We start from the raw sequence: 25,445 nt of genomic DNA, 5'->3' as shown, positions 1-25,445 counted from the left end.
GTAGCCCATGTCACAGTGTCCCAATGTGCAGCTTGCATGTCACCCAGCTGTTTCCTCCACAGGGTCTAAAAGGATTTGCCATGAGGAAGTGCCCTGGAGTACTCAGAATATGTTCTGTCAGTGTAACCGAGCAGGACCCTACGGGGTCTTCCCAGGACAGACCCCTCCTCCATATTCTCTGCTATAGCTCCTCTCTGAAGTACCTAGATGATAGTATCTGATGCATATTTCCTGAGTTTTCCAGATGCTGGTACCACCACCAGAAGGAAGAAATTAATGCTTGATGATCGTGAGCCCTAAGGATTGATCACCATCAGAGAATTGTGCACAGCTGATCACAGACCCTGGAATGTCCCTCTATCACCTGGCCTTTAAAAATGCTTTGTTGAAACCCTTTGGGGAGTTTGGGGTATTTTTGAGCATGCGCTACCGTTCTTGCTTAGCCCTGCAATGAGCTTTTCTCTGATCCAAACTGATGTTTTGGTTTGTTTGGCCTCACTGTGTGCCAAGCACATGAACTTGCATTCGGTAACATTCGGTCACATATTAATAATACCACACAACAGTGGCAACCCGAAACGTTCTCTTTGCAAAGTGAAGGTTGTTTATTGCTTGTTATGATTTTAACAGGCGAGACCCTACATAGGAACTATAATACCTACAGGTGGTCTTTACCAAATGCCTGCATAGAGTAGAATGTTGGAATGAATTTCTTGTGTGTGTGTGTTTTCCCAGAGTTCTCACTTTCCCTTTCCTGGTGAAGCAGAGTCCACCCTCCCAGTGGTGGGATTGAGAGACAGACAGTGGGGATCTCTGCTGGGGCCGTGTGCGTGCCTGTCACCTCCCCTCACATCGTCCGCACCCGCCCAGGGTTCACTGTGCTCACACGCATTTCCACTAGGGGAAAGCAAACATCACACATGTTGAAGAAAACCAATCAGACTGCATTTTCTTATAAAATGAGATGAAAAAATAAATCTAAACCCACCTCTCAAGTGTCCCTCTTCTTTAAACTTTTCTATATGATAAAGCTCTTATTTTTCTTTTCAATATACTCTAGTTAGAAATTTTAAAAAATAAACTTTTTTTTTTGGTACCTTTCATTTCCTGTGTTAGCCTTGGAAATATATAAAATACATCTCACTAGAACTCTTCTGTGCAAATAATAAACATAAATAATATTAACATCTATGTTATAAAAAAAGCATTTTGAGGTTTTCAGCTGCCACCACCAGCTGTAGTCCCTGGAAGGAGGTCCTAGAAGTAGTCCGTGGTCTGCCCACTCAAGCCTCGCAGGTCCTGGTCTGGCTGCGAGGGGCTGGGTAGGAACTCGCCGTCCCGCCTGTCCATCTGTAAACCACTTCGGGAGAACTGTAGGACACTTCCCAGCCCGCTGACCAGAGAGAGGGAGGAAATCCAGTTGAGTGAGCTGAGGCTGGGCAGGCTGAAGATGGACGACAGGGCAGCTGCCCTGCTGGCACTTGTGGGTTTCATCTTGGAGTCCCCTGGACAGCCTTCCGGGATCACCTTCCCTGGTGAGGAGGACCCTGGGGTCTGGCTGCCCAGCCCTTCCAGCGGGGTGTCCTCCCTCAGAGACATGCCCATGTCCACCACGCTGGGCTCCCCGCTGGCCTCTGGAGAGCAGGACGACTGCTGTGCGTGCCAAAACACCTGCGAGCTACAGTCCTGGGAGAAGGACCCCGAGGCACTGATGCTCCTCTGTTCTGACGGTTCCGTCCTCGGTTCTCCTGGGAGGTGTCCCTGAGCAAAGGTCTCTTTGGGAGCCCTGAGTTTCCTGGGGGACCTTCTAACCAACTGGCGTCCCAGCTGCAGTTGGGTGGGGAAAAGGCTCCTCTGCAGGGCTTTGAAAAACAATCTGGAAAGAACATATAGAACACAGTCAGCTATTGCTGCAGTGGGGCCTTTGAGCTTCTGAGGCTTGAACGGTACAGGAACACAACAAAGGAGAATGCTGTCAGAGCCCACATGGGACCCAAAGGCCACTGTCCCTGATACCCACCTGGGCAGCAGCGCGGCGACGGGTGCTATGAGACAAATGAAGTAAAACACAGGGTCACCCATTAACGTCTGCATGGTCCAATAGGGGTTGGATGGAGGGTAGCACATTGCACAGGAAGCATTATAAATCAAAGCCACGGTGAAAAATAAAAGTATACTGAAGCCACAAGCCATCCAGTTGAGCCAGGTCTGAGGGGGAAAAAGAAAGGGCTTTTATCTCAACAAAAATGCACTGGTCCTCTGCAAGTGGAAGATGTAAGAGGGCGTAGTGGGAACAGGGTGGTCGGTGGGGCATGGAGCCTTGAGAACTGGTGGACTGGCCTGAACACAAGTGGGGGGATGGAAGTCAGGTGCCAAGGGAAGGACAGGGAAGGAGAGCTGGGGTGGAGGGGCTCAGGCAGGCAGGAGCCCAGCACTGCCTGGGACAAGTGCTGCTCCCACACCCTGGGCTTGCGTGTGCATGGCCGGCCTGTGCATCTGCTTTTGTTCTCATCACAGTGAGGCCAGCTTTGCAGTCCCCCCCAGCCCCCAACTCAAATCTCTGCTCAATCTCACAGAATGTGCACGGAAGTAAGCAGATCGCAGACCAGCCCCCTTCTGGATCAGGCCCACAACTCTCACCCAGGTCTTGGTTTCTATACCCAGGTGCAGGAGGAAGGTGAACAGCGCGATGGCGGTGATGGGGGTCCCCCAGGTGAACATGTCTGTGTCTGAGTCGTGGTAGGCCTGAAAGACAGCGAGGTCCTGTGTCTGTGTGTCGCCAGATAAAGCTGGTGGGAAAGGCTGGGCCGGGTGCCAACTTACCAGGTAGGGAATGAAAAAACACACCAGGCTCTGGAAGGCAGCATCAGCCATGTTCAACCAGAACGTACGAGGCCGATATTCCTGAGACACAAAAACAAGCACGGAGATTACAGGAAAGGCCTCATCTCTTCAAATGGTTTTCCGTCACCTATGGGGGCCATGAAGGCACAAGTCAAGCACCCCAGGGACACCTGCTAATTCAGGACTTTGGAGAGGGAGATCCTGGAGTGTGGAGGGCTGGTGAAAAAACACTACAGAAAGGCCTGCAGGGGCACATGGGGCTGAGTAAGTCACTGCGAGCATTTGTGCCCACAAGGCCTGCTACAGCATTCTCAGTCAACAGCAGAATGATGATAATGCTTTCTAAATCCCATAAGGAATTTCCTTAGACAGGGACTAGTGCATGAAATTCCGGCATCTGCCCCAACCTGAGCCGTCTACTTTGTCAGGGCTTTGCTTCCCTCCGTTGGTGGACCCGCTAGAATATTTCTTAAAAGTGAGTTATTTTAAAATTAGATCATGGGTGTTTCCTAATGTTAAAATCAAAAAGCTGTCTACCATGGGCAAAAAATGACTTTGAAATGGACTAATCAAGTCTTCCTTATCTGGATGCCCCAATCTGTATCTGGCACTGCGGAGTTCTGAGCTGCTGGTGCCAGCACTGGCCCGCAGGAAGCAGGACGCAGAACACGCAGAGCAGGCAGGATGAGCGTTTACTGAGCACTTACAAAGCCAGGCCCTTCTGGTTTGTCCCCAGGACAAACCCCCTGTGGCCACCTAGGACGTGAGGCCTGGCTGAGTGCAAGAGCTCCCCCAGGTGACAGGTGATAAGCGGAGGCCCTCCTCATCTACCTGACCCTAAGCAGCCCCTACCTACCCCAGGCTGCCTGTGGGGAAGTCAACTCTTCAGTAAATCAGTTCCGAATGAGAGACCATTGTGGGATATGCGGGGATCCGTTCCCTGGGCACTCGTATAATAATTCCAACCAGGCCAAGAGAAGCACTCACAGGGCTTTCTTTAATGGCCAGCTAGGAACAGCTGGTAATTAGCACGTCAATCTATGTGATGTATTGATGTAAACATGTATTTTACAACATCTGTTTGTGTTCACTTGTTCTTCCCAGGGTTTCCCTAAGGGTTTATTTTCCCATTAATCCCCATTAATGGGAAGGAAGGAAATCACACTTCTTTGGGGGTGTTTTAGAAAAATCTCTGCTCTGCCTGCAGTCATCCCACGTGACTTGGATTCCAAACGGGCTTTCCTTGGGCTCCTGGAGACTCCTGGTGTAAAGACAGTTTTCACCTCAGTATACTTTTTTAAAAATCTTCTTTTTTTTTCTTTCAAAAAGCTTTATGTAAATTGATATACAAAAACCACACACTTTAAATGTACACATTTCGATGGGTTTGGGCACATACATACACCCCTGATACCATCACCACAACCAATCAACTCTCTACTTAAATAAACGCATTGCAGTCAAGAGACAGAATTCTTTGTTTTCCTCCCACTGGTCAGATTCTAGAATTTTAACTGTTTGTTCCACAGTGTCCATTTTTTTCTTGGAAGGTTTTATTTTATTTTTTAAATTTACTGGAGTACACTTGATGTATGATGTTTTGTTAGTTTCAGGTGTACAGCAAAGTGATTTATTTATACGTATATATATATTCTTTTTCAGATTCTTTACCCATATAGGTTATTACAGAATATTGAGTAGAGTTCCCTGTGCTATACATTAGGTCCTTGTTGGTTCTCTATTTTATATATGGTAGTGTGTGTATGTTAATCCCAAGCTCCTAATTTATCCCTCACCGCCAATGTTTCCCCTTTGGTAACTATAAGTTTGTCTTCGAAATCTGAGAGTCTGTTTCTGTTTTGTAAATAAGTGCATTTATATCATTTTTTAAAATTGGACTCCACGTGAGTGATATCATATGATATTTGTTTTTCTCTGTCTGCCCAGGGTGTCCATTTAAAGGCAGGTGTGGGGACCTGAACTTTCCAGGAGCTGGATGTGGAGCGTGGAGGGCCAGGAGATGGGGTGGGGGAAAGGGGAGCTTCACCTCCATGTTCTGGCCGCTCTTGTAGAGCTGCGGCTTGGTCAGCAGCACGTCAGCCGGCACGTCCTTGTCCAGCACCCCAGTCACAAGCTGGGGAAGCGATGAGAAGAGCAGATTAAAGAAGATCAGATACCACTGGTCAATCATGGCGGATGCAGAGAAGCCACAGTAAAACTGGAACCAAAACAGGAGGCCCACGAACATCTGCGATCAAGGGAAGAGTGGGAACAAGCAATTCTCAGCTGCCCTGCAGAATCTTGTCCAAGGGAGCTGAGGACTTTGCAGAGTCTGACTGTAAAGACTGAATTTATAGGCAGAAATTGTCTCCAAAGACAGCCCTCACTTTGGTGCCCTCTGTCTCTCCCTCCCCCTTCTCCTCCCTCCTCGTTCCCTTGAGGATCAAAGACCAGCATTGGGAGCTGGGAATTCCCACCAACAGCCCTTGGAGGGATGGAGTCTTGGGCCCAAATGCCACAGATCATAAGAGAAAACAAAACAAAGGTCTGGCAGGGTCTAGGGTGGCTCCCATCTCAAGAGGGCTGGCTGGATACTTCACCCATCATGAGGCTTCTTTCCTTGTGCTCCTCTCTGTGGCACTAAACCAAACCTACCTGGGCTACACCCTGGATCCTGCCTCCCTCTTTTAATGAGGAACAGTGTGCAATTATTGACTCACATGGAGGGGAGGACACACACAAGCATGGCGGTAAAGTTGATGGTGACACCAACATCACTGCCTTGACTGAGCCCTGGCATCTGGTGGGCACTCTGTTGGTGGGTGAGCTACAGGCATTATCGCTGGTCCCTACAGCTATGCTGAACAGGAAAGTGAGGTCCAGAGAGGTGGAAGAGCCTCCTCCCATGCGCAGTAGGAGCTGGGTGGACCTCTTCCCACTATTACTTGATCACTGAACATCCATGGCCTGATGTTTTACGGGGCACATGGAAGGTTAGCAATTGCAAAGCATTCCTACACTTATTAGCTGTGCAACCTGGCACAGACCATTTAGCCCCTCTCTGCCTCAGTGACCTTGTCCGTGAAATAGGCACACCAATGGTACTTAGCTGTGGGGTTGTGGTGAAGATTAATGACTAATGCACCTTCAAGTACTCACAAGAGCTTCCTGCACGCTGAGATGCTCATCAGTACTTTGTGGTCGTTACTGTCGGCAGGACGGCTATTTCCTTTGTTTGAGGCTCAAGCAGGGCCAGTGTGCTCACCCCATTTAGAGGAAAGTAAACTGAGGTCCAAGATGTCAAACGACTGGACTATGGTCATTGTATGAGTAACAAGCCCAACTTGTTCAACCACTCGTGGCCTGGAGGAGCCATGGTGGAAGAACATTCTCTGCTGTGCACCGCATACAACGGCCTGGGTGTGGGCTCTGGAGCTGCCGCTGTGCACATTTCTGACCTTGACACAGTCACTTAACCTCTCTGAGCTCGGGTCTCCTGACCTGAAAATGGCTTGTTCCAAAGATCAGAAAAAATGATAGTCTACACTGATATCACCTCTAATGACACAGATCCTCCAGGACTTGTTTCAATCTATGACTTAATGCAACTTTTCCCCTCCACCCTGAAAACTGACAAACTTGGCTTTTTCATTGACTTTCTTCCCTTTTTCACACCCACGCCTGCTTTTCTTTCTCCCACCTCCTCAGGCACAGCCTAATGACTCATCAGTGAGCAAGTGGAGTCAAAGAGGAGGAAAAGTACTTAGATACCTGAGACTTTTTTTTTTTTACTGCAGTACCCAAAAGCCTTCTCCCCAAACCACTGTTGCTATGGAAAGTTTTCTTCTCTACTCCTTACTGGAAGGAAGGCCAACTTATTCCTAAAACTAATGAATTTCTCACTTTGGGAGGCAGAGTGATTATCCTCGAATTTCTCAAGTAGATTAAGTACTTGTTAACAGAGGCCTTGCATCTTATACAGAATAAAAACAGGGACCCCTTCTCCTTCCTTGTCCCCTCCGTGAGGACAGATTCACCGTGGCAGGCAGAAGCCAGTGACCATTGCAGGCGGCCACTCTGGGCCTCATCTGCAACTGAAATATTGAATGCCATCCCCTCAATCTGAGAACTTTTCATTAGGAATTACAGAGAGCAGAGTTCAATTCACGTGTTCCATTTTGTTTTGTTTTCAGATAAAGAAAACAAAATCCACAGAAGGCAAATAACTCGCTCCAGATTGCACAGCAAATGAACTAATGAAAAGGGGCTAGGATTCCACCCTGCCCAGCCCTGCTCACCTTTACTCAAAGCACCCTCCTACACCCTTGGGAGCTGGGACCCTCCAGGTTTGCAACTGTGTGCTTGGTGGGGAGGGGGGGTGCTAGGGAAGCAATGCCACGCAGTCAGAAAAAAGGGAGTGATCTGACAAGGACAGGGACAGCATGGCACATCCTTGTGTGGATTGAGTCCCAGGCAGAACCCAATCTCAATTTATTTCCAAGACCCAACTTATAAAATTAGACATGCCATGATTGGTCCTGAATATCTGTATTAATTTGCTAGAAGACATTTCAAAATAATCGGTGAGAGTGAGGAGGTGGGAGATGGGAAAAGAAAGGTGGGTCTAAGCCTCTGGAACAAACTATAAGAACATGCACAAGAGCTGTCCTGATGGTAGTTCAGAGTGAACATGGAGATTTAAAATGGAATTAGAAATAAACAAGTAAACCTTTTAATTTATTTGATTTTGTTTCAGAAGACTACAGGATGATCTTGACTTTGGAGCTGTGGATTTCAGCAGGGTAGGTTTATGGGACTACTCTGCAGAGTCAGTTACCCCAAGAGTTTATTTACTTTGTCTCCTTGTTTGTACATTCAACCACAAGCTATCAGAGGCAAGACGGACAAGTAGCAATCCAGCAACTTCTCAGCAGAACGTCTATACCTCACTTACAAGTAGGGTAGGGTCCTGAAATGGCCATGTGGTCCAGCCTGGAGGACTATGGCTGCCATACAGCTGTCTGCCAAGGACACTGTAGTGAAAGAACTAAGATTTAAATGTTAGGGTCAACAGGGAATGGACCAGGGCCCTGGATCAGAGTCCCTGGAGAGACAGAACTGTCCTGAGCAAGCCAGGTCTGGGAATGCCCTAACTGAAGGGTCAACTACAGACTGAGCTGGCCAGAGAGGGTGCCTGCTGGCATCCCCTTCCCACTGGCCCAGGGTGGGCACATTTTTTTCCCGATTGTTTCTACTTTATTAAATCTGGACCCCAAAGCTTCAATGCCATAATTGCTATATCAAAGCCCATTTGTATCTGAATAAACAATTTTCTATGAAATCAGTTTAGGTCACAATCAAATTTTTATCACTTCACATGCTTCATTCACTGGTTCTGAACAATCTTTTCTCTTTTAAAAAAATTAATTAATGTTGGGGCTGCATTGGGTCTTTGTTGCTGCGTGCGGGCTTTCTCTAGTTGTGGTGAGCAGGGGCTACTCTTCGTTGCAGTGCACAGACTTCTCATTGAGGTGGCTTCTCTTGTTGCAGAACATGGGCTCTGGGCGTGTGGGCTTCAGTAGTTGTGGCACGCAGGCTCCAGTAGTTGTGGTACGCGGGCTCCAGTAGTTGTGGTATGTGGGCTCAGTAGTTGTGGCTCGCGGACTCTACAGCACAGGCTCAGTAGCTGTGGCGCACGGGCTTAGTTGCTCCGCAGCATGTGGGATCTTCCCAGATCAGGGCTCGAACCCGTGTCCTTTGCATTGGCAGGTGGATTCTTAACCACTGCACCACCAGGGAAGTCCCTGGACCGTCCATGTTAATCCTGGATTTACAAGTGAAATTATTTTATTTGCATATTTATTGAGACGGTGCAGTGGACTGGGTGTAGTAGAGTGTAGTAAGTTGTAGTAGAGCGTCAATGTCTAGTGTGGAAGTACCCTGAATAGAAAACTATGGTAAAATGTGACGATGCCTATTGTTGACAAATACAGAAGCAACAATGCAGCCATAGGAGTATGTATATTCATGTCGGCCAGGGGAACGAGGAAAGGCTTCTCAAAGACTGCTCAGTATCAGGATCAAAGCCTGGCTGAGTCCTCGCATGCTGACCCAGGACTGCCAATCACACTCCTGCTTATCTTCTGATCCCCTGCCTGCTCTGGAGAGAGCACCAATCAGAGCACTCCTGTCTGTGGGCACCTCGGCAGACCACTCCTTAGAGACCAAGGGACAGAGTGGTCAAGGGCTTGGAAGCTGGAGTCAGATGGATGGGGGCTGCATGCAGCCTCAGCCACTCACTGGCTGATGATCTCATGCAAACCCCTGGACCTTGTGGTCACTCTACTTCTTATTATAAAGCTCCAAGTGGACGTTCTCCTTGGATCTACCTGTTTCCATCCTCAGAGGTGCAGGTGAGTTAAGACTTCTGAGCCTGCAGGGTACAACACCAGGCCAGGTCTGGGGAAAATCCACAAAGGTCAAGGAGGGTGGGACCAATGGGAGGCTGTGGGGTAGCCCTCCGGCCACGTTCAGGTGATGGTCCTGTGAATCTCAGGCCTTTCGCATCAAAAATCCTTGACACTGGCACCAAATACGTACTGTGTTTTTGTAGAAGAAGTACAGCACCATGTTGGCAAGTCGGGAATAGCACCAGTGTCCATGAACGATCAAGAGCCTCTCGAGGTACCGGAATTTGGGCACCGCAAAGTCGCTGGCCATCACTGCCTTGAAAGGGAGAGAGTGCCCGTTACTGGTGCCCCTTCACTGCACCTAAGGTCTGTCTCATCTCCCCCCAAACACAAGGCACGAAATGGACGGAGAAATCCAGTCTGAGCTGGCTGTACCACTGTCTCCCTGATGAATGCCTGCATTTAAGAAAAATCCAATCTAAACAACACTCTAGTTTAGGGATATCACCCTAGAGGACTCATTTAAGATTTCAAATATATGTAATTGATGGATTTTTAAAGTTTTCGCTTTTTCTTTTCCATGCTTTCTTTTCCATACATTTCTGCTTATCTTTGAGGGTTATTCCACACAAAAATGTTAAGTCTGCTTTTCAAATTTTATGGACTTCCTTAAACAACACCTGGAAAAGAGTAGGTGATGATGTTGTCCCATCTGTGCAACAGAGTAACATCGTTATGCATGACAGAAAAGAATGAAGCCTTAGAATGTCTGCTTTCTGAACCCAAACACAAGGATCTGAAAGCAAATAATGTCTTTACCCCTCTTCCTGTCAACATGTAGGAGTCAAGGGTTTTGTGCATCTTTTCTACCTTCCTTCATTTATTCCATGATTCATCCTCTCAAAAATCATGTATTAAGACCCTCCGGTTGCCAGGCATAGACTTGGAGACAGACACCATCACACAGGGTCCCTGTCCTCAGTGGAGTCAGTCTAAAAACTCAAAGGGTTGTTGTTAAACAGAGTTAAGGAGAGGCCCAGGGGGTCTTTGAGAAGCAGCCCCGACCCTTGAGAACTGCAGATAGACCCCTCCTTCCAGGCCTTACCTGCTTCTCCAGCCTTTGGCCACAACTTTCCACCTCCACACCCCAAACACACTGCTTGTTCCTCCGTCAAGGGAGCCTCCCCAATGCTCCCAGCTGGGTTAGAGCCTCCCATCACATCCTCAACAGGGAAACTAGTGTTTCTCTTTCACAGCACTCACTACAATTATGACTACTGGTGTAAGTTTAAAATACTTCTCTGTCTTCCCTCTCTGGACTTTCTGAACATCCCATGAGAGCTAGGACAGTAGATGTTGTGATCACCCTGCAGCCCTAGTTCCCAGTCACTGCTTGGCCCATGGGGCACTCAACAAACATCGTTGACCAGAAGACTCTACAAAGACTGAGCACCTCAGAGCTACAGAATCTCCTTGGTCCCCTCTGTCTCTCTGCCCTGGACACCCTTCCCACCTTGGCTGAGCTGGGGAGCTGCAATTACCCTCACTCTTCCTCAGGGACTCAGCTTGGACTCCTTGGGTCCCTGCGGCCACAGCGCCCCACAAAGTGCATCTCCCAGAGAGCTCTGCACAATGTCCCTTTGCTTATCAGACTGACTAACATGCAAACAGGGCCACATTCCCCTGGGTAACCTGAGCCCTTAGAGCAGTAAGAAAAGGTGTCCAGTCTTACTGCCATCTTACATAATGTGCCCTTAAAAAAGAAGTATAGCTTTAAACAATACAGAAGCATCCAGTAACACCCCACGCAGAAGTCACGTCCACTCAAAGCCAAGTCTCAATACAGCTTGGCTGATCCCCACACCTCTTTCATGGCTCATAGACCCCTCTGGCTCCTGCCCTGAGGCCATACAGTGGGGGCAGCTCACGGCCCTCCTCACCCACATGCTCAACCTTAGAGACTCTGATACAAAGTGGATTCACTGGGTGCATTTCTCTGCATATGTGGTTTACAAGCACTGCCCTGGGTAGCTTTTCACTCTAGGAAATGAATGCAAAGGAGGCAATGCTGAAAAAATCAGAAGGAATTAACTATTTTGTTCATTCATTCAACAGATGTGTTTTGAGCTTCCCCCATGTACATGGCACCATGAAGAGGCATGGATGAGTCCAAGCTGGGCTCTATTTTCAATTTCATGGAGGAAGGAAAATGTACAATAAGGTAAGACAAGTCAGAGGAGGGGCAGTAGGAGAGTAAGAAGATGCTGAGGATGGGCCCAAGATGGAGCGACCGTGCTTCTGGCTCAGGACTCTCCATCTTACTGCGATTTCAGTGTCAAGTGAGAAAATCAACAAGCCTGCACAAGCATGGCACATGAGTGCTCAATAGCTAATTACTGACTGAATGCATCAATGAGATCGACCAATGACCAGTGACCAACATGCTGATTTTTAAAAGAAGACAACTGGATAGATTGTTCCTGAAAGTCTCCACCAAGTTAAAAAATACTGTGACTCAAAGTTAATCAAATGTCGGCAATTGTTGTAATGTTACATCCAAAAGAAGTACATCTTTTTTCTTTTAGATTTGTTTTTTTGACGTGGACCATTTTTTTTAAAGTCTTTATTGAATCTGTTACAATATTGCTTCTGTTTTATGTATTTGGTTTTTTTGGCCACGAGCCATGTGTGATCTTAGCTCCCCGACCAGGGATCGAACCCATACTCCCTGCGTTGGAAGGCGAAATCTTAACCACTGGACCGCCAGAGAAGTCCCAAGACGTACTTTTTTTTTTTTTTTTTTTTTTGCGGCACGCAGGCCTCTCACTGTTGTGGTCTCTCCCGTTGCGGAGCACAGGCTCCGGACGCGCAGGCCCAGCGGCCATGGCTCACGGGCCCAGCTGCTCCGCGGCATGTGGGATCCTCCAGGACCGGGGCACGAACCCGCGTCCCCTGCATCGGCAGGCAGACTCTCAACCACTGCGCCACCAGGGAAGCCCAAGAAGTACATTTTTAATGAACTCATTTGTTCATCGTCTGGATCACATGTCAGGAACCAACACAGTGGCAAATGAAAAATGCAGAAATAAATTTTCACATGAGCAAGGATGGCTGCACTCCACCTTTATAGTGACACCAGGATACAACAGTCCTACAGCAAAGTCCATTCTTCAAATGGTATCACTAATGTTCAGGAGCAGTAAAAAATGCCTTTGAGGGACGAACCACTGACAGCCAGAGAAAGGTGATGACTCACCATGCCTCACTCCATCCCACCTTTTCACAGAAATACACTAATAGACACATTCACTGCACATGGCTTCATAAACATGAAGAGCTGGTCTCCTACCACTGGCTTAGCAGAAGGAGAGCACCAGTTGTACTGAAGTCCAACCCTTTAGCTCTGCGGTACAGAGCCCACAAGAAGGCCAGCACAGCTCACAGTGTGAGGACCCCTTGGTCACCCAGGACAGCCCCTTTGGTCTTACCTGCATGCCCTCCTGGCCTGAGAGTCCCACGCCCACATCTGCCACCTGGATCATGCTGACGTCATTGGCTCCATCTCCTAGAAACAGCACGGGCAGGAAGAATCATTTGAGTTGAGATGCACAGAATCAAATCAGCTTGATGGATCTTCATGGGTTCTCTGTGAGCTGGGTCCTGTGAAGGGTCCTGGGGAGGAGTGAGGAAGAGGCAGTGCAGAGTCTGCCTTGGGGGAGCCAAGTTATGCAGCCAGAAAGAGCCTAGTGGGAGGCTTGCACCCACCAGCCACACCAGGAGGTATTTCCAAGCGGTGGCCAGCGTGTCCCTTTCTAGTTAGTACACGTTCCAAGCTACTGGCTCATACACCAATAGAGCCCTTCACGTGGCATCCAGCACAGGGAGAGATATGACCACCACCTTCATTGCTGTTTCCTGAACCACTCCAGACTTTGTCACATGTCAGTCAAGGGTACTCCAATTCATACTCAGGTGAGTGGTTTTCTAAACTGAACGAAGGAGGTTAAACTCTGCCCAAACAAACTGTGGAGCTCTTTTTGTACATCAGTGTCCAGCTAACTTATTAGCTACTGTGCCCACCCTTGGGCTCTTTGAGCATGTGATAAAGGAGATCGTCTACTTATTCAGTCACAGAAAATGAGTAGAAATATAGGGTATAGGTCAGAGCTCTGGACACCTTTAGGGAAAGGCAAGCAGAGACTTAAAGTCATTGTCATTCAGTGATAGTGACCATTCTTGGAACAAGGCAGCAGAAGGGCCCACATCACCAAGCACCTCCCAAATTTCAAATATGCAAAAAGTGTAGATACATAAAGTCAGAGTATCTCAGACCATGGCTATAGGACATCTCTCCCTTGTGATTCCTCTGTTCTTTATTGCACTGGGCCCAACACATGGGTGATGAGTCAATATTTGTCAAATTGAAATTCTGTGAAGCAATAACCTCTGCAGTTTTTTCCAGAACGTCCCATTCAAAATGAGATATGTAGACAATGATGTTCTCTGGATTATTAACCGCTGGATGCCCAGGACTAGATCACATCCATGCTTTAATTCATAGAAAGAAATGAACTAAAGTTAATTGGTCCTTACTTTCCCTTTCCTTTTTGAGTTTCTATTTTGTTTTTGTCTTTTCTTTCTAACCAGCCAAGCTCTACCTCCGTTTTCCTAAATGAATGCCACACATCAGTGATTCAGTGGCTGAGCAGGCACTGACCAGGCAGTGAAAATGTGCTTTATCATTCAGGTCTTACACCAGCCCCACTGGGGGGCACTGTCCTCATGTTACACAGGAGCAAAGTTATCGGTAAGGGTGCAGACCCAGCCTGCAGACTCCTCAGCTTCTCCCTCCAACACTTGCTCAGAGAGCCCTAAAGGCCCCTCCAGGCACATGAGGGCAAAGGTGGTCCTGAGACAGCCTCCCTGAGGAGGGGCCACAGAAGAGCTGCCTGTCTTAGCCTGAACCAAGGGGCCACAGATGAACACACACTCACTCCCCTTAGCAGATACCACGGCCCTGGGGATGTGCAGGGCCGTCTCCATGACGACCATGCTAAGGCCATCCCCCACGGACTGGGCTCAACACCGGCCTCAACTATCCTGATGAGGTGTCCTGTATGACAGGGCTGCAATCCCTACGTCATCAAGGAGGGGCTGTCACAGAGCTTTTGTAGAAAATACAGTAACTATTACTGATTGGTGAGGATGCTTTATTTCGGAGCCAGCTCTCACCCCGGTGTTCATTCTATATGCAGGGAAAACAAACTGTTTGATATCGATATCGGGGGATCCCGGGGATCGTATCATCTCTTTTCCTGGGCTACCTGCAGTCTCTCCCATCCCTCACCATAAGGTGGCGCTGCCAAGTCCCTGAACCTGTATCAGACGTGGGGACACTCCCCTGGGGGAGACAGGTGAGCACCGTGCAGCACGGAAGAGGGGCCGAGAAGGCTCTCCAGACCAACAGTCTGCAAGGAAAAACCACCATTAGATGCACAGTCCTTAAGGAAATGACGCAAAATTTAGCAACTATTCAGACCTTAGGAGGGTAGATGCTTGTCTTGAAACAAAGTTCAGCAGACAAGAAGCGATGGGAATTCTGATCACCATGGAGTCGCTGGGTCGTGCAGCATGATGAAGCCTTGGACTCCAGGCGGCTCACGGCCATCAGAAGCACCTGTAAAGGGCCTTCTTCCTAAGTTGGCCTGGGGTCGTGCTTAGTGTGCTGGGCTCCACTGTGGCCGAGGCTGCTGGACAGTAGTCTTCTGTCGCCCAGGAGACAGTAATAAGCTCCATCTTCTTCAACCACCATTGAATTACTGACTTCCTAATATGTAGCTATATCTGTTGCTAGTACATTTTGTGGCTTTCAAATCCAAGCTTTATATTTGGAACAGGCTGCCTGTTTCATTGTACCAGGTGTGATTTTATAAATAGAAAAAAGAGCAAGGAAGCGTTTTCCCATCCTATGGCATAGCGTAGAAGGGGCAGGAAATTCAAGATGCTTTGACAGGAAGCAGCTGCAGAGGTGGGGGCTGTTCGGCCTGGATACTTGCCTATGGCCAGAGTCATGGCCTTGAGCTTGCTCCTGACCAGCTTCACCACCATGCTTTTCTGCAGGGGAGTCGAGCGACAACAAAGGACAGACCGGCACTGCTTAGCAAGGAAGAGGAATTTGTCCTCCAGGTTTTTCTCAAGGGCGTAGGCCAGACTTCTCCCATCGATCACAAGGCTGGGGCTGGGGCCAGACATGGCAGCTGCAGAGGGCGGGCAGAGGGGGGAGAAGCCCACACTCACGCCACCAGCGGTCTTGTCGGCAGCACTGTGGGGGCTCCTGGACTGCACATAGTGTAGGCACTGGTCCAGCAGGGCTGCGCATGCCTCCTGAAACGGACACGAGAGGATGGTGCAGGTCACTCGGCCGCATCACAGACCAGGCTACCCGCACAACACATCTGAGAATCTCCAGGGACCCAGGCTGCAGGCTCTGCCCAGGAGGTGGCTCTCCTGAGCCTGGGAAGTCAGTAGAAGTGGATGACTTTCAACATGAAAGGATTTGAGCTGGTTTAGGGTTCCTATAAGACTCTACTTGATTCCATTATACTGTGTAGAGGTTAGGACAAAGCATTTTCACTTTGGGGGGCCTGGCCAGACTGGCTAGCTGCTGGCTAGTTAGGCTATGGGAGCTTTCCAGGCACTTCCCCATGGTCCTCAGAGGCCCTTACTCAGCCCTTTTTGTTTCCTAGTGAGGTGCCAATAAAAGCTTCTGTTGTGATTAGCTCTGAAAGAAGAGTAATCAGTGTCTCCCTAAGCTCAGGAAAATGAAGTTTAAAAAAAAAAGCCTAATTACTGAGGCTTTGAATTGGCAGTGCCCTTCCAAAGCTGTATCTGAGTTCCAGAAAGAATAGGGAAACTTCTTGGGGAACCTGCAAGGTCAGGGGACAGAGGCATAGGAGGGAAAAGTGTTTCCAAGAACGAACACACTCCAGGGAACTCAAGTGGTTCCTGGTCCTCCACGGATGGACAGTAGCCCACAGGTTAGTGAGCAGCTTCCTACAATGCACTGTGGGAATCCAGGTGTGTCCGACAAGCACTTAACTGAGGACCTTTTATATCGAGGAAAGTGAGTGAGACTGGAGAAAAGAAGACCAAGAAGACGCAGCTGTTGGCCCTGAGTGATGGGCAGGCAGCCGGACACACACACACACACCCATGACCACAGCAAGTCACTGACCAGCATGTGCAAAATGTCCCTGGATACAGGGAGGGGCAGACTTGCTTCCAGGCAGGGCTGGGAGTGGTGGTGACCGGGAAGGCCTTGCAGAGAATGCGGGACCTCATTGCAGGAATACCATGGATGCCCTGGTCCTAGCACAAGGCACTGACAAGGTAGGATGGAGCAAGCACGCCCTGCCTCCCCTACAGGTGCAGCTGTGGCACCTGGACAGATTCATAGAGCCACTTTGAGTACTCAGAGTAAACAGCAGCTGTCAGGCTGGGGAAGAAGACTGGCATTCTAAACACACTGAACTGCAAGCTTTCCACTGTCACTCTGGCAGGCCCTCACCTGGACCCAGGTGTCACGGAAGCTGGAGGTGGGCACCGAGGCAGGGACAGAGAAAGCTCCAGCTCTAGAAGCCCTCTACTTCTGGCTTGAGGAGAGGAAAAGAGAACTTCCAATGCTTAGAGAAAATGGAGGAAAAACCATTTTTATTTATTTTTTCCTCTATTCTCTTGAACCCAGCCCCAGGCAATTTTGCTCTGTGGGCAGCAGTAGGAACAACAGTGGTAGCACAGCCATCTGTTGCTGGGGACTCTGAGGGAGGTGGTCCTTCCTTCCTATCAGAGCATCTGTGGCCCTAGGACAGCAAGGCAATGGCTGCCCTCCTTTCTGTCTGTCCTGCCACCACTTGGCCCTGGAAGTCGGTGCAGAAGTACGAAGCAGATCAAGGTAACTCAAACCCCAGCTTTCATGCCAGAGGGAGTCCCAGAGAATCAGAAAGTACTGGAAAAATTGTCAGGCGGGGGTAGCTTGGCAAAAATGTGAGACAGATTCTAACAGCTTGGCAAAGGCCAAACAAGACTGACATTGAAATCAACACCCCAAGGCTGTTCAGAGCCTGCAGCCTGCACCCAAGAGGACTGATATAAAGCCTTAAAAAAATCCACATACTCCAAATTTAAAATGACCAGAGTGCCATTCAAAATACCCACAACATAACTCCAAATTTATCAGCATATAAAGAGCTAGGAAATTCTCAGTGCCTGTGGTAAAAGACAATCAACAGAAGCCAATGTCAAGATGACACACATACTGGAATTACCTGACAACGACTCTGAAGCAGCCATTATAAAAGTGTTCCAAGAAGTAAGAAAAAATTCTAGAAATGAATAGAAAGGAAGTCTCAGCAAAAAACAGAAGATATAAAGAGGAATCAAATAAAAATTTTAGAACACCCAAAACACATTAATGAAAATGAAAAGCTCACTGGATTCCACTTACGTGTCTATCATTGGATTACATAAATAATTTACATAATTTCTCTGTGCTCAGTGAGGGGGATTATAACCCCCACACTCTCTAAGTGTGAGCTGTGCACAGTGACTTCCTTCCAGAGAGGACAGTGTGAGAATTAGTTTATGGGGGAGAAACCTGACAAAATTAACATCCACAGTGATACGTCATGTTGATAGAATGTACTCTTGATATGATGTGATGAAATGATGAAAATGGCCCTTTGTCTGTGGTCTTCTTCCCCAAAACTCATAACTTTAATCATGAGAAAGATATCAGACAAATTCCCATATAAAGACATTCTACGAAACACCTGAATGTATCTGTCAAGGTCATCAAAAATGAAGAAAGTTTGAGAAACTGTTATAGCCAGTAAGAGCCTAAGGAGACATGACGACTAAATGTAATGTGGATCCTGGAGACTACCCTGGTGGTGGTCCAGTGGTTAAGAATCCTCCTTCCAATGCAGGGGACGTGGGATCGATCCCTGGTCAGAGAACTAACATCCCACATGCCGTGGGGCAACTAAGCCCGTGCACCACAACTACTGGCCCATGCGCTCTAGAGCCCACGCACCACAACTAGAGAGCCTGCGTGCCGCAACTACTGAGCCCGCACACTCTAGAGCCCAAGCACCACAACCAGAGAGAAGCCTGTGTGCTGCAATGAAGAGCCTATGTGCTGCAACTAAGACCCAATGCAGCCAAATAAATAAATTAATTTAAAGAAAATGTAATGTGGGTCCTCAATGAGATTCTGGAAAACAAAAAGGACATTAGGTAAAAATTAAGGCAATCTGAATACAGCACAGATTTTAGTAAGTAACCGTATATCAATACCATATTAAAAATTGTAAAGATGTTAATAATAGGCAAAATTATGTATAGGTGAAACAGTACTATCTTCACAATTTTTTTGTAAATCTAAAACCATTCTATATAAAAAGTTTATTTTTAGAAAAACACTAAATGGGCTCAATAGAAGAATGGAGATAATAGAAGAAAAAGTCAGTGACCTCTAAGACAGATCAAGAGAAATTATCCAATTTGAACAAGAAAGAAAAAAAAATTGAAAACTGAAGAGCACCTGCGGGACCCTTGAGAAAATAACAAAAGACCCAATATTCATGTCATCAGTCTTACAGAAGAAGAGGAGAAAGTGCAGTGCAGAAAAAGTATCTGATGAAATAATGGCTGAAAACTTACCAAATCTGGTGAAAGACATAACCCCACAGATTAAAGAATCTTAGCAAGTCCCAGATTATAAATCAAAAGAAATCCATGCCCAAACACATCGTAATGAAACTACTTAAAATTACAGACAAAGAAAAACATAGGAAAGCAGCCAGATATAAATGATTCATTAGCTATGGGGTAATAATGATTCAAATGACTGTTGATTTCTCACTAGGTACCACAGTAAAATAAAGACATTATCTGATGAAGAAAAGCAAGAGCATTTGCCACCAGTGGACCTACTCTAAAAATTAGATAAAGGAAGTTCTTCCTAGAGAAGGGAAATTGTGCCACAAGGAAACCTGAAACAACAGAAATGGAAGAAGAGCAACAGAAGTTGTAAATATAATTTAATTTATGTAAATATAATTTATTTTAACTAAATATAATGGACCATTCTTTTCCTCTTAATTTCTTTAAAATATGCTTTTAGATTGAAAGCAAAAAATATAATATCTGATGAGGATTTCAATTTATGCAGTTGTAATATATGACACTATCAATGTTAGGGGGAAGAGTAAGGGGCACATGGAGTGGTAAGATTTCTTCATCCCACTGATTCTAAGTAGACTGTGACAACTTAAGTATGCATAGTGTAATCCTAGAAAATACACTAAAAAAGCTAAGTGATGTCGAAACAAATTAAGAGACAAATTAAAATGAAATACTAAAAAATGTTCAAATAACCCAAAAGAAGGTAGAAAAAGGAATGGAGGAACAAAAAACAGAGAATAATAAGAAAACAAAAGATAAAATAGTAGACTTGAATCCAAACATATTGATAATTATAATAAATGTAAATGATCTAAGCATACCAATTAAAAGGGACTGTCTGAATATATGAAAACATGACCTATCTACCAAAAAAGCATAAACAAACAAAAAACCTCACCTCATTTCAAATGTAATGCTACAGGTAGATTAAAAACTAAAGGATCAAACAAGGTATGCCATGCAAACAGAAATCAAAATAGCTGGAGTAGCTATTTTGGGCCAGAGTAAATTATTTCAGGCTTTTCAGATCATTCAGTCTCTGTGGCGACTACTCAAAACTGCCATTATAGCATGAAAACAGCCAAAGATTGTATATAAAAACATGGGGAAGGCTGTGTTCAAATAAAACTCTACAGAAGCAGGTGGTAGGTTGGATTTGACCCATAGGCCACAGTTTGCTGACCCCTATTATAGAAAAATTGAACCATACCATCTCTCAACTGGATCTAATTGATATACCAGGCAACAACACGGCAGAACACACATCCTTTTCATATGCATATGAACATTCACCAAGATAGACCATACCCTGGGTCATTAAAAAAATTAATATGAAAGAATTAAAATCATAAAAAGCATATTCTATGACAATAATGGATAGAAATCAATAAAATAGGTTTCAAATAGAAATCAGTAACAGAAAGAAAATAGGAAAACTCCAAACACTTGGAAATTAAACAAAACACTGCCTATTTTAAGACATTTAAAAACCCACAGGACAGCATGGTATTGGTGAAGGGACAGACACACAGATCAATGGAACAGAATAGAAAGTCTAGAAATAGACCCACACAAATAGGACCAATTGATTTTCAACAAAGGTGTAAAGACAATTTAGTGGAAAAAAGACTGTCCACAAACGGTGCCTGAATAATGCAGAAAAATGCAGTTTGATGTAAGCCTCACACCTTAGACAAAATTCTACACAAAAAAGACTGTGTTTAAAGCTGAGATGCTAAACTATAAAAGCTTTAGAAGAAAATAAAGGAGAAATCCTTGTGATTAGGCACATCTTAAGTGTGACACCTAGAGCACGATCCATAAAAGTTAGACTTTGTCATCTGCTGGAGGAGATGTTCCAAGGGAGAGTCAGTCACTCGAGGAATCAGAGCCCCGGCCAGGGCCTATGGGAAGAGATCCACCCTCCACACTTGGGGATTTCAGTCAATAGATGTGACAAATGAAAACCCACATGCCACTGGGGCATCCGTGAGACAACACATGCCATCCTGAGGACACCAAGGCAGAATGGACTGCTGCCCTGGCTCCATGTGACCTCATGAAAAACACTCTCTGATACTGCTGGCGGGAAAGTATCTCAGGAAAAAGTGGGTTGAACTTTGCATTATAAAGCCCAGATGCGCGTTCCTAAGAAATCCCAGTGAATCCCACATCTTCCAAGACTATGACAAGCACGTTCTGAGTGCCAGAAACACAACACAGGTGCAAACAGAGCAGAGGGCAAAGGCCCGCCTCACAGCGGCTGCCAGAAATGGAAGGCATTCTTTCCTGCTCTGCTCTGGGGCTGGTGGGGTGTGAGGCTGCCCAGGCAGAGTGGGTCTCCCCGACATCCACCGACCTGGGATTCGGCGTTCAGGGTGATGACTTCCTCGTCGTGGTCCAGCAGTTTGCAGGCGTAAGCGATGTTAATGGCTGTTTCCTGTTTGTCACCAGTGAGAACCCAAATCTGCAGGCCTGCTTGACGCAATTTAGCAATGGTTTCAGGGACTCCGTCCTGCAGGCGGTCTTCAATCCCAGTGGCACCTGGTCAAAGGTACAACAGTGTGGGTAAGCCCCCTGCTCATGGGCCCTGACCCTGACCGGCATGAATGCCTCACTCCAACACAGCAGAGGTGCTGGCCCCACCCTGCAGACTGGGCCCTGCTGTGGTCCATCTTATCTGGAAGCACTCAGGTGATTCCTCATTCAGGACATGGGGGCACCTTCACTAGCTCTCGATTCCATATGGTAGGGATACCTGGGAGGCACTGAACATAATTCTCCGGATGTACAACAGAGCACCTCCAATGCTTTCTAACATGCAGACAACTTTTAACTTTACAGATAGCTTGGAAACGAAGCTTGTGGGGAGATGGTGGGAGTGACCATATTCTGAGGGATGAAAAGTTTTAAAACTTGTCCATCCTAGGGCTTCCCTGGTGGCGCAGTGGTTGAGAGTCCGCCTGCCGATGCAGGGGACGCGGGTTCGTGCCCCGGTCTGGGAAGATCCCACATGCTGAGGAGCAGCTGGGCCCGTGGGCCATGGCCGCTGAGCCTGCGAGTCCGGAGCCTGTACTCTGCAACGGGAGAGGCCCGCGTACCGCAAAAAAAAAAACGTATCCATCCCACAGATAGCTTCTGGTGAATGACACCCACAGTGCTTGCTCTCAACAATGCTTACCGTTAGCTGTCGATCAGCAACATTATCCTGAATGTTTTTTCCACAAAAATAATGATTAAGGGGCAGATTTTTCCATGCAGGTCTCAGTATATTGGGAAAAATATACTACTCAATGCAGAAAAGTGTCCTCTAGGCCAGCCTGTTTTTCCCTCCATTTCCAACTTGGTGAGATGGTGTCACCTTCCTTCTAGACGTGCAGCATTGCCTGAGGCCTCCTTGTCAGCCTTGTCTTTCTCTTTTATGAATGCTGCTCCCTGTGCTGGGATGCTGTTATAAACTGAATGTTTGTGTCACCCCCTAAAAATTCATAGGTTGATGCCCTAACCCCCAAGGTAATGGCATTAGGAGGTGGGGCCTTTGGGAGGTGATTAGGTCATGAAGATGGAGCCCTCATGAATGGGATTTGTGCCCTCACAGCAAAAGACACAAAGGAGATGACTTCTCTCCACTGTGCGAGGATGCAGAAGGAAGGCAGCCGTCTGCAAACCAGGAAGACAGCCCTTATCAGGAACCAAACTGGCCAGCACTTTGACCTGAGACTTCCAGCTTCCAGAACTGTTGAGAAATAAATGTCTGCTGTTTAAGCCACCTTGTCTATGGAAGTTTTGTTCAAGCAGCCTGAAATGACTAAGAGAGACACCATTTCCTTTTCTCTGCCTTGAATGGGTGAGGTGGCCGGTGCGGGGAGGAAGGAGTCAAGGTAGAACACACGTACAAAAAGTGCACATTTCTTAAGTATACCCTTTGATGCACTTTCACAAATCACACAGCTGTGTAGTCAGCCCTGAGCTCAGGAAACAGTGTCACCAACTCCCCAGAAGCCCCCCTCAGGGGCAATTGGTTGTCTTCTCTCTTCCATCTCATGCAGCCTGTGTGGGGTGTTGGACCTGGGCCAACCCCACACTTGATGAATGCACCAGAAGGCTAAGTGGTAACTTGGGAAGGACCCAGAAAGGAGGAGGGGACATTGCACCCAAGATTTCCTCTGCTCTGAACCATTAAGTCCTCCCAGGAAGGACCAGGCAGGGGTGTGGGGTTCAAGGTCTGCTTAGGAATGGAACCACTTTATGCTGCTTGCTCATGGTGAGCATGGCCCTGACCACCCTCCTGGCCCCTCTCCCCTTCCCCAGCTCTGTGGCTCTAACATTAGAATAGAGTGTGCATCCCTGGCTCCTTATCTTCACCATCCAACAGAGTCGACATCTCTCAGTGCATCCTAAGTGTCACTTCTGCTAGAATATATTCCCTGATGTGGGGGAAAGAGGAAGGGATGATCTTGCCACCTCTGCGTGTTCATAGTGTCTTATTCATAGTTAATAATAATGATTGTGGAATAATCATAACCATAGCTAACCTTGATGGATTCCTATATGCCAGAAAGTTTTCACAGCTTCCCTAAGATGTGAGAACTACAATGATCCCCACAACACAGGTGTGGAAAGCAGGGTGAGGGAAGTGAGTTAGCCAGGGAAGGGCCAGCATTCCCCTTATGGTATGTCTCTGATCCAAACCTCTGAGCTACATGTCTGCTCTAGGATAGCACTTCCTACAATGCAGTGCTTTGTGTACAACTCAACCACTACCCACTCTTCACTAGATGGGGATTTTCTGCAGAAAGGCCTTCTATCTCCCATCCTTGTACTCTGGCCACTCATCCAGGGCTCCTTGTTAAGTGTCCACCAAGAAAGAAAGCAAGGAAGACCTTGTAGATAAATTCCCATCCAGAGGAAGTCTGCCTCTTTTCAGGGAAAACCTAACACCTTGAAAACATACCTTCTTTATTTCAGGAGTTTATTGGCCAAAGTAATGGGTTCCTAACTGACTGCCCCTCACCTATATAATGTGCATGTTTGAATCAAACACAGGGTATTAATGAACTTAGAAATATAGTTATGGAAAGCATGTCTGTCTCAGCGTGAACTATGGCTGAGAATAAAGAGGCAATCTGAGGAACAGTCCTTTTAAAATGATCTGGAAGCCTAGTATCTCCTTTCAGCTCTCCAAGGTAGCTTGTTTGTAATATAATTTATGTGACTTTGAATAAATGTCACCTTCTTTACAACCTGATCCTTGGGAGAACCTGGCATTTTGAGTATCATAACCAGGGTAGTTAGTGGGGTTCAAGCTAGTGCCACCTTACTTCACTGCACTCAGATGTCAGGTAGCTTTCAATGGAGGGGAAAAATCTCACCAAATGGAAAGTTTCAGATGACATTTGGAGAAACCAGCAAGAATGGGGAGAGTGAACAGAATGTTGTCTTTTGAATTTAGGTTCTTGGCCAGAACATTATGGAAAAGAAAATTTCAAGAACACAGTGGGAATGACAATCCTTGCCCTGTGGCTCTCTGATGTTACTTAATGTAAGAACGTAAATGAAAAGGTTTTAAAAAGGGGTATTTGGTATGGGATATTAAAAATATAAAAGCTGACTTCACATTTCTCAAATAAAAATCATCCACGGTGCCCATGGATGAAGCAGTGGTGACCACTGAGGTGGGGGTTCTCCCACTCTCCAGCTTGGCTTCATCATTTGAACCATAAACATTCCAGGTTGTAGGGGATGGTACATGTTTAAGAACTGGCTTGCAGGAAGAAGCCTGATTAGTGCGTTTGCCATTTCTGTGGTCCCAATCAGCAGAGAGTCTGTGCAGAAGATGCCAGCCAGGCCACACAGGTATGGAAGTAGTAACACTAGCTTCATCACCTTCACCGTGCAGCTACGTGGGGCTGGACCTAGTGCCTGCACCTTGCTCAGTGCTTTGCTGCATCCCCTCTGCTCACCCTCACAGAACTATTACCTCCACTGGGCAGATAAGGAAACTGGGATGCAAGTGCCCAGGCTCACATGGCCAGTAAGCGGCAGAGCCAGGACTGGACAACTGAGCCAGGGCTCCTAGACTCTGAAAGAAAGAAAGGAGTGCCTGCAAAGACAGGCAGAGGAGGGACAGCTCAGGGACTCATAGCTGTGTTCTCAAACAGTTAAGGTCTCATCCTGTGGAAAAGGGAAGAGATTTTATCTGCGTTGCTCTAGAGGGTAGGACCAGTGCCCCCTGGAAGAAGGTACCGGGAGGCGGATTTCACTCCATTCAAGATGTTAGAGCTTGGTGGGAGGAGAGCTGTCCCAGGGGAGAACACCCTGCAGAGAGGGGGGACCATGACAACCAGCGGACCCCCTCGCATCCCACGGGTCTATCAACAGTGTCTTTTGGAGAAGCATGTTCCAGATGTGAACAGTCCTAGTTCAGGAAATCAAAACCTGGCAATC

At 47.0% G+C, this 25,445-nt stretch overlaps 1 protein-coding gene across 1 annotated transcript in view; it reads right to left on the bottom strand.

The window, feature by feature from the left end:
- Positions 1-1,099: 1,099 nt before the first annotated feature.
- ATP10A (ATPase phospholipid transporting 10A (putative)) overlaps positions 1,100-25,445 on the bottom strand; it is a 175,051-nt gene continuing 150,705 nt past the window's right edge. The window contains exons 13-21 of the mRNA XM_029239437.1: positions 21,358-21,542; positions 15,311-15,638; positions 12,743-12,819; positions 9,445-9,570; positions 4,892-5,092; positions 2,824-2,904; positions 2,641-2,745; positions 2,021-2,208; positions 1,100-1,876 (exon numbers count right to left, since the gene is read on the bottom strand). Of these exons, the coding sequence (XP_029095270.1) occupies positions 1,258-1,876; positions 2,021-2,208; positions 2,641-2,745; positions 2,824-2,904; positions 4,892-5,092; positions 9,445-9,570; positions 12,743-12,819; positions 15,311-15,638; positions 21,358-21,542 (1,910 nt within the window). The 3' untranslated portion in view covers positions 1,100-1,257. The remainder of the gene's footprint in view (positions 1,877-2,020; positions 2,209-2,640; positions 2,746-2,823; positions 2,905-4,891; positions 5,093-9,444; positions 9,571-12,742; positions 12,820-15,310; positions 15,639-21,357; positions 21,543-25,445) is intronic.

Source organism: Monodon monoceros, unplaced genomic scaffold (genome assembly GCF_005190385.1).
Source record: "Monodon monoceros isolate NGI ecotype Baffin Bay Population unplaced genomic scaffold, NGI_Narwhal_1 Super_Scaffold_21, whole genome shotgun sequence".
In the NCBI taxonomy this organism is placed as follows: Eukaryota; Metazoa; Chordata; class Mammalia; order Artiodactyla; family Monodontidae; genus Monodon; species Monodon monoceros.
Note: the sequence above shows the minus strand (reverse complement) of the source record. Positions and strands in the feature narration are given on the sequence as shown.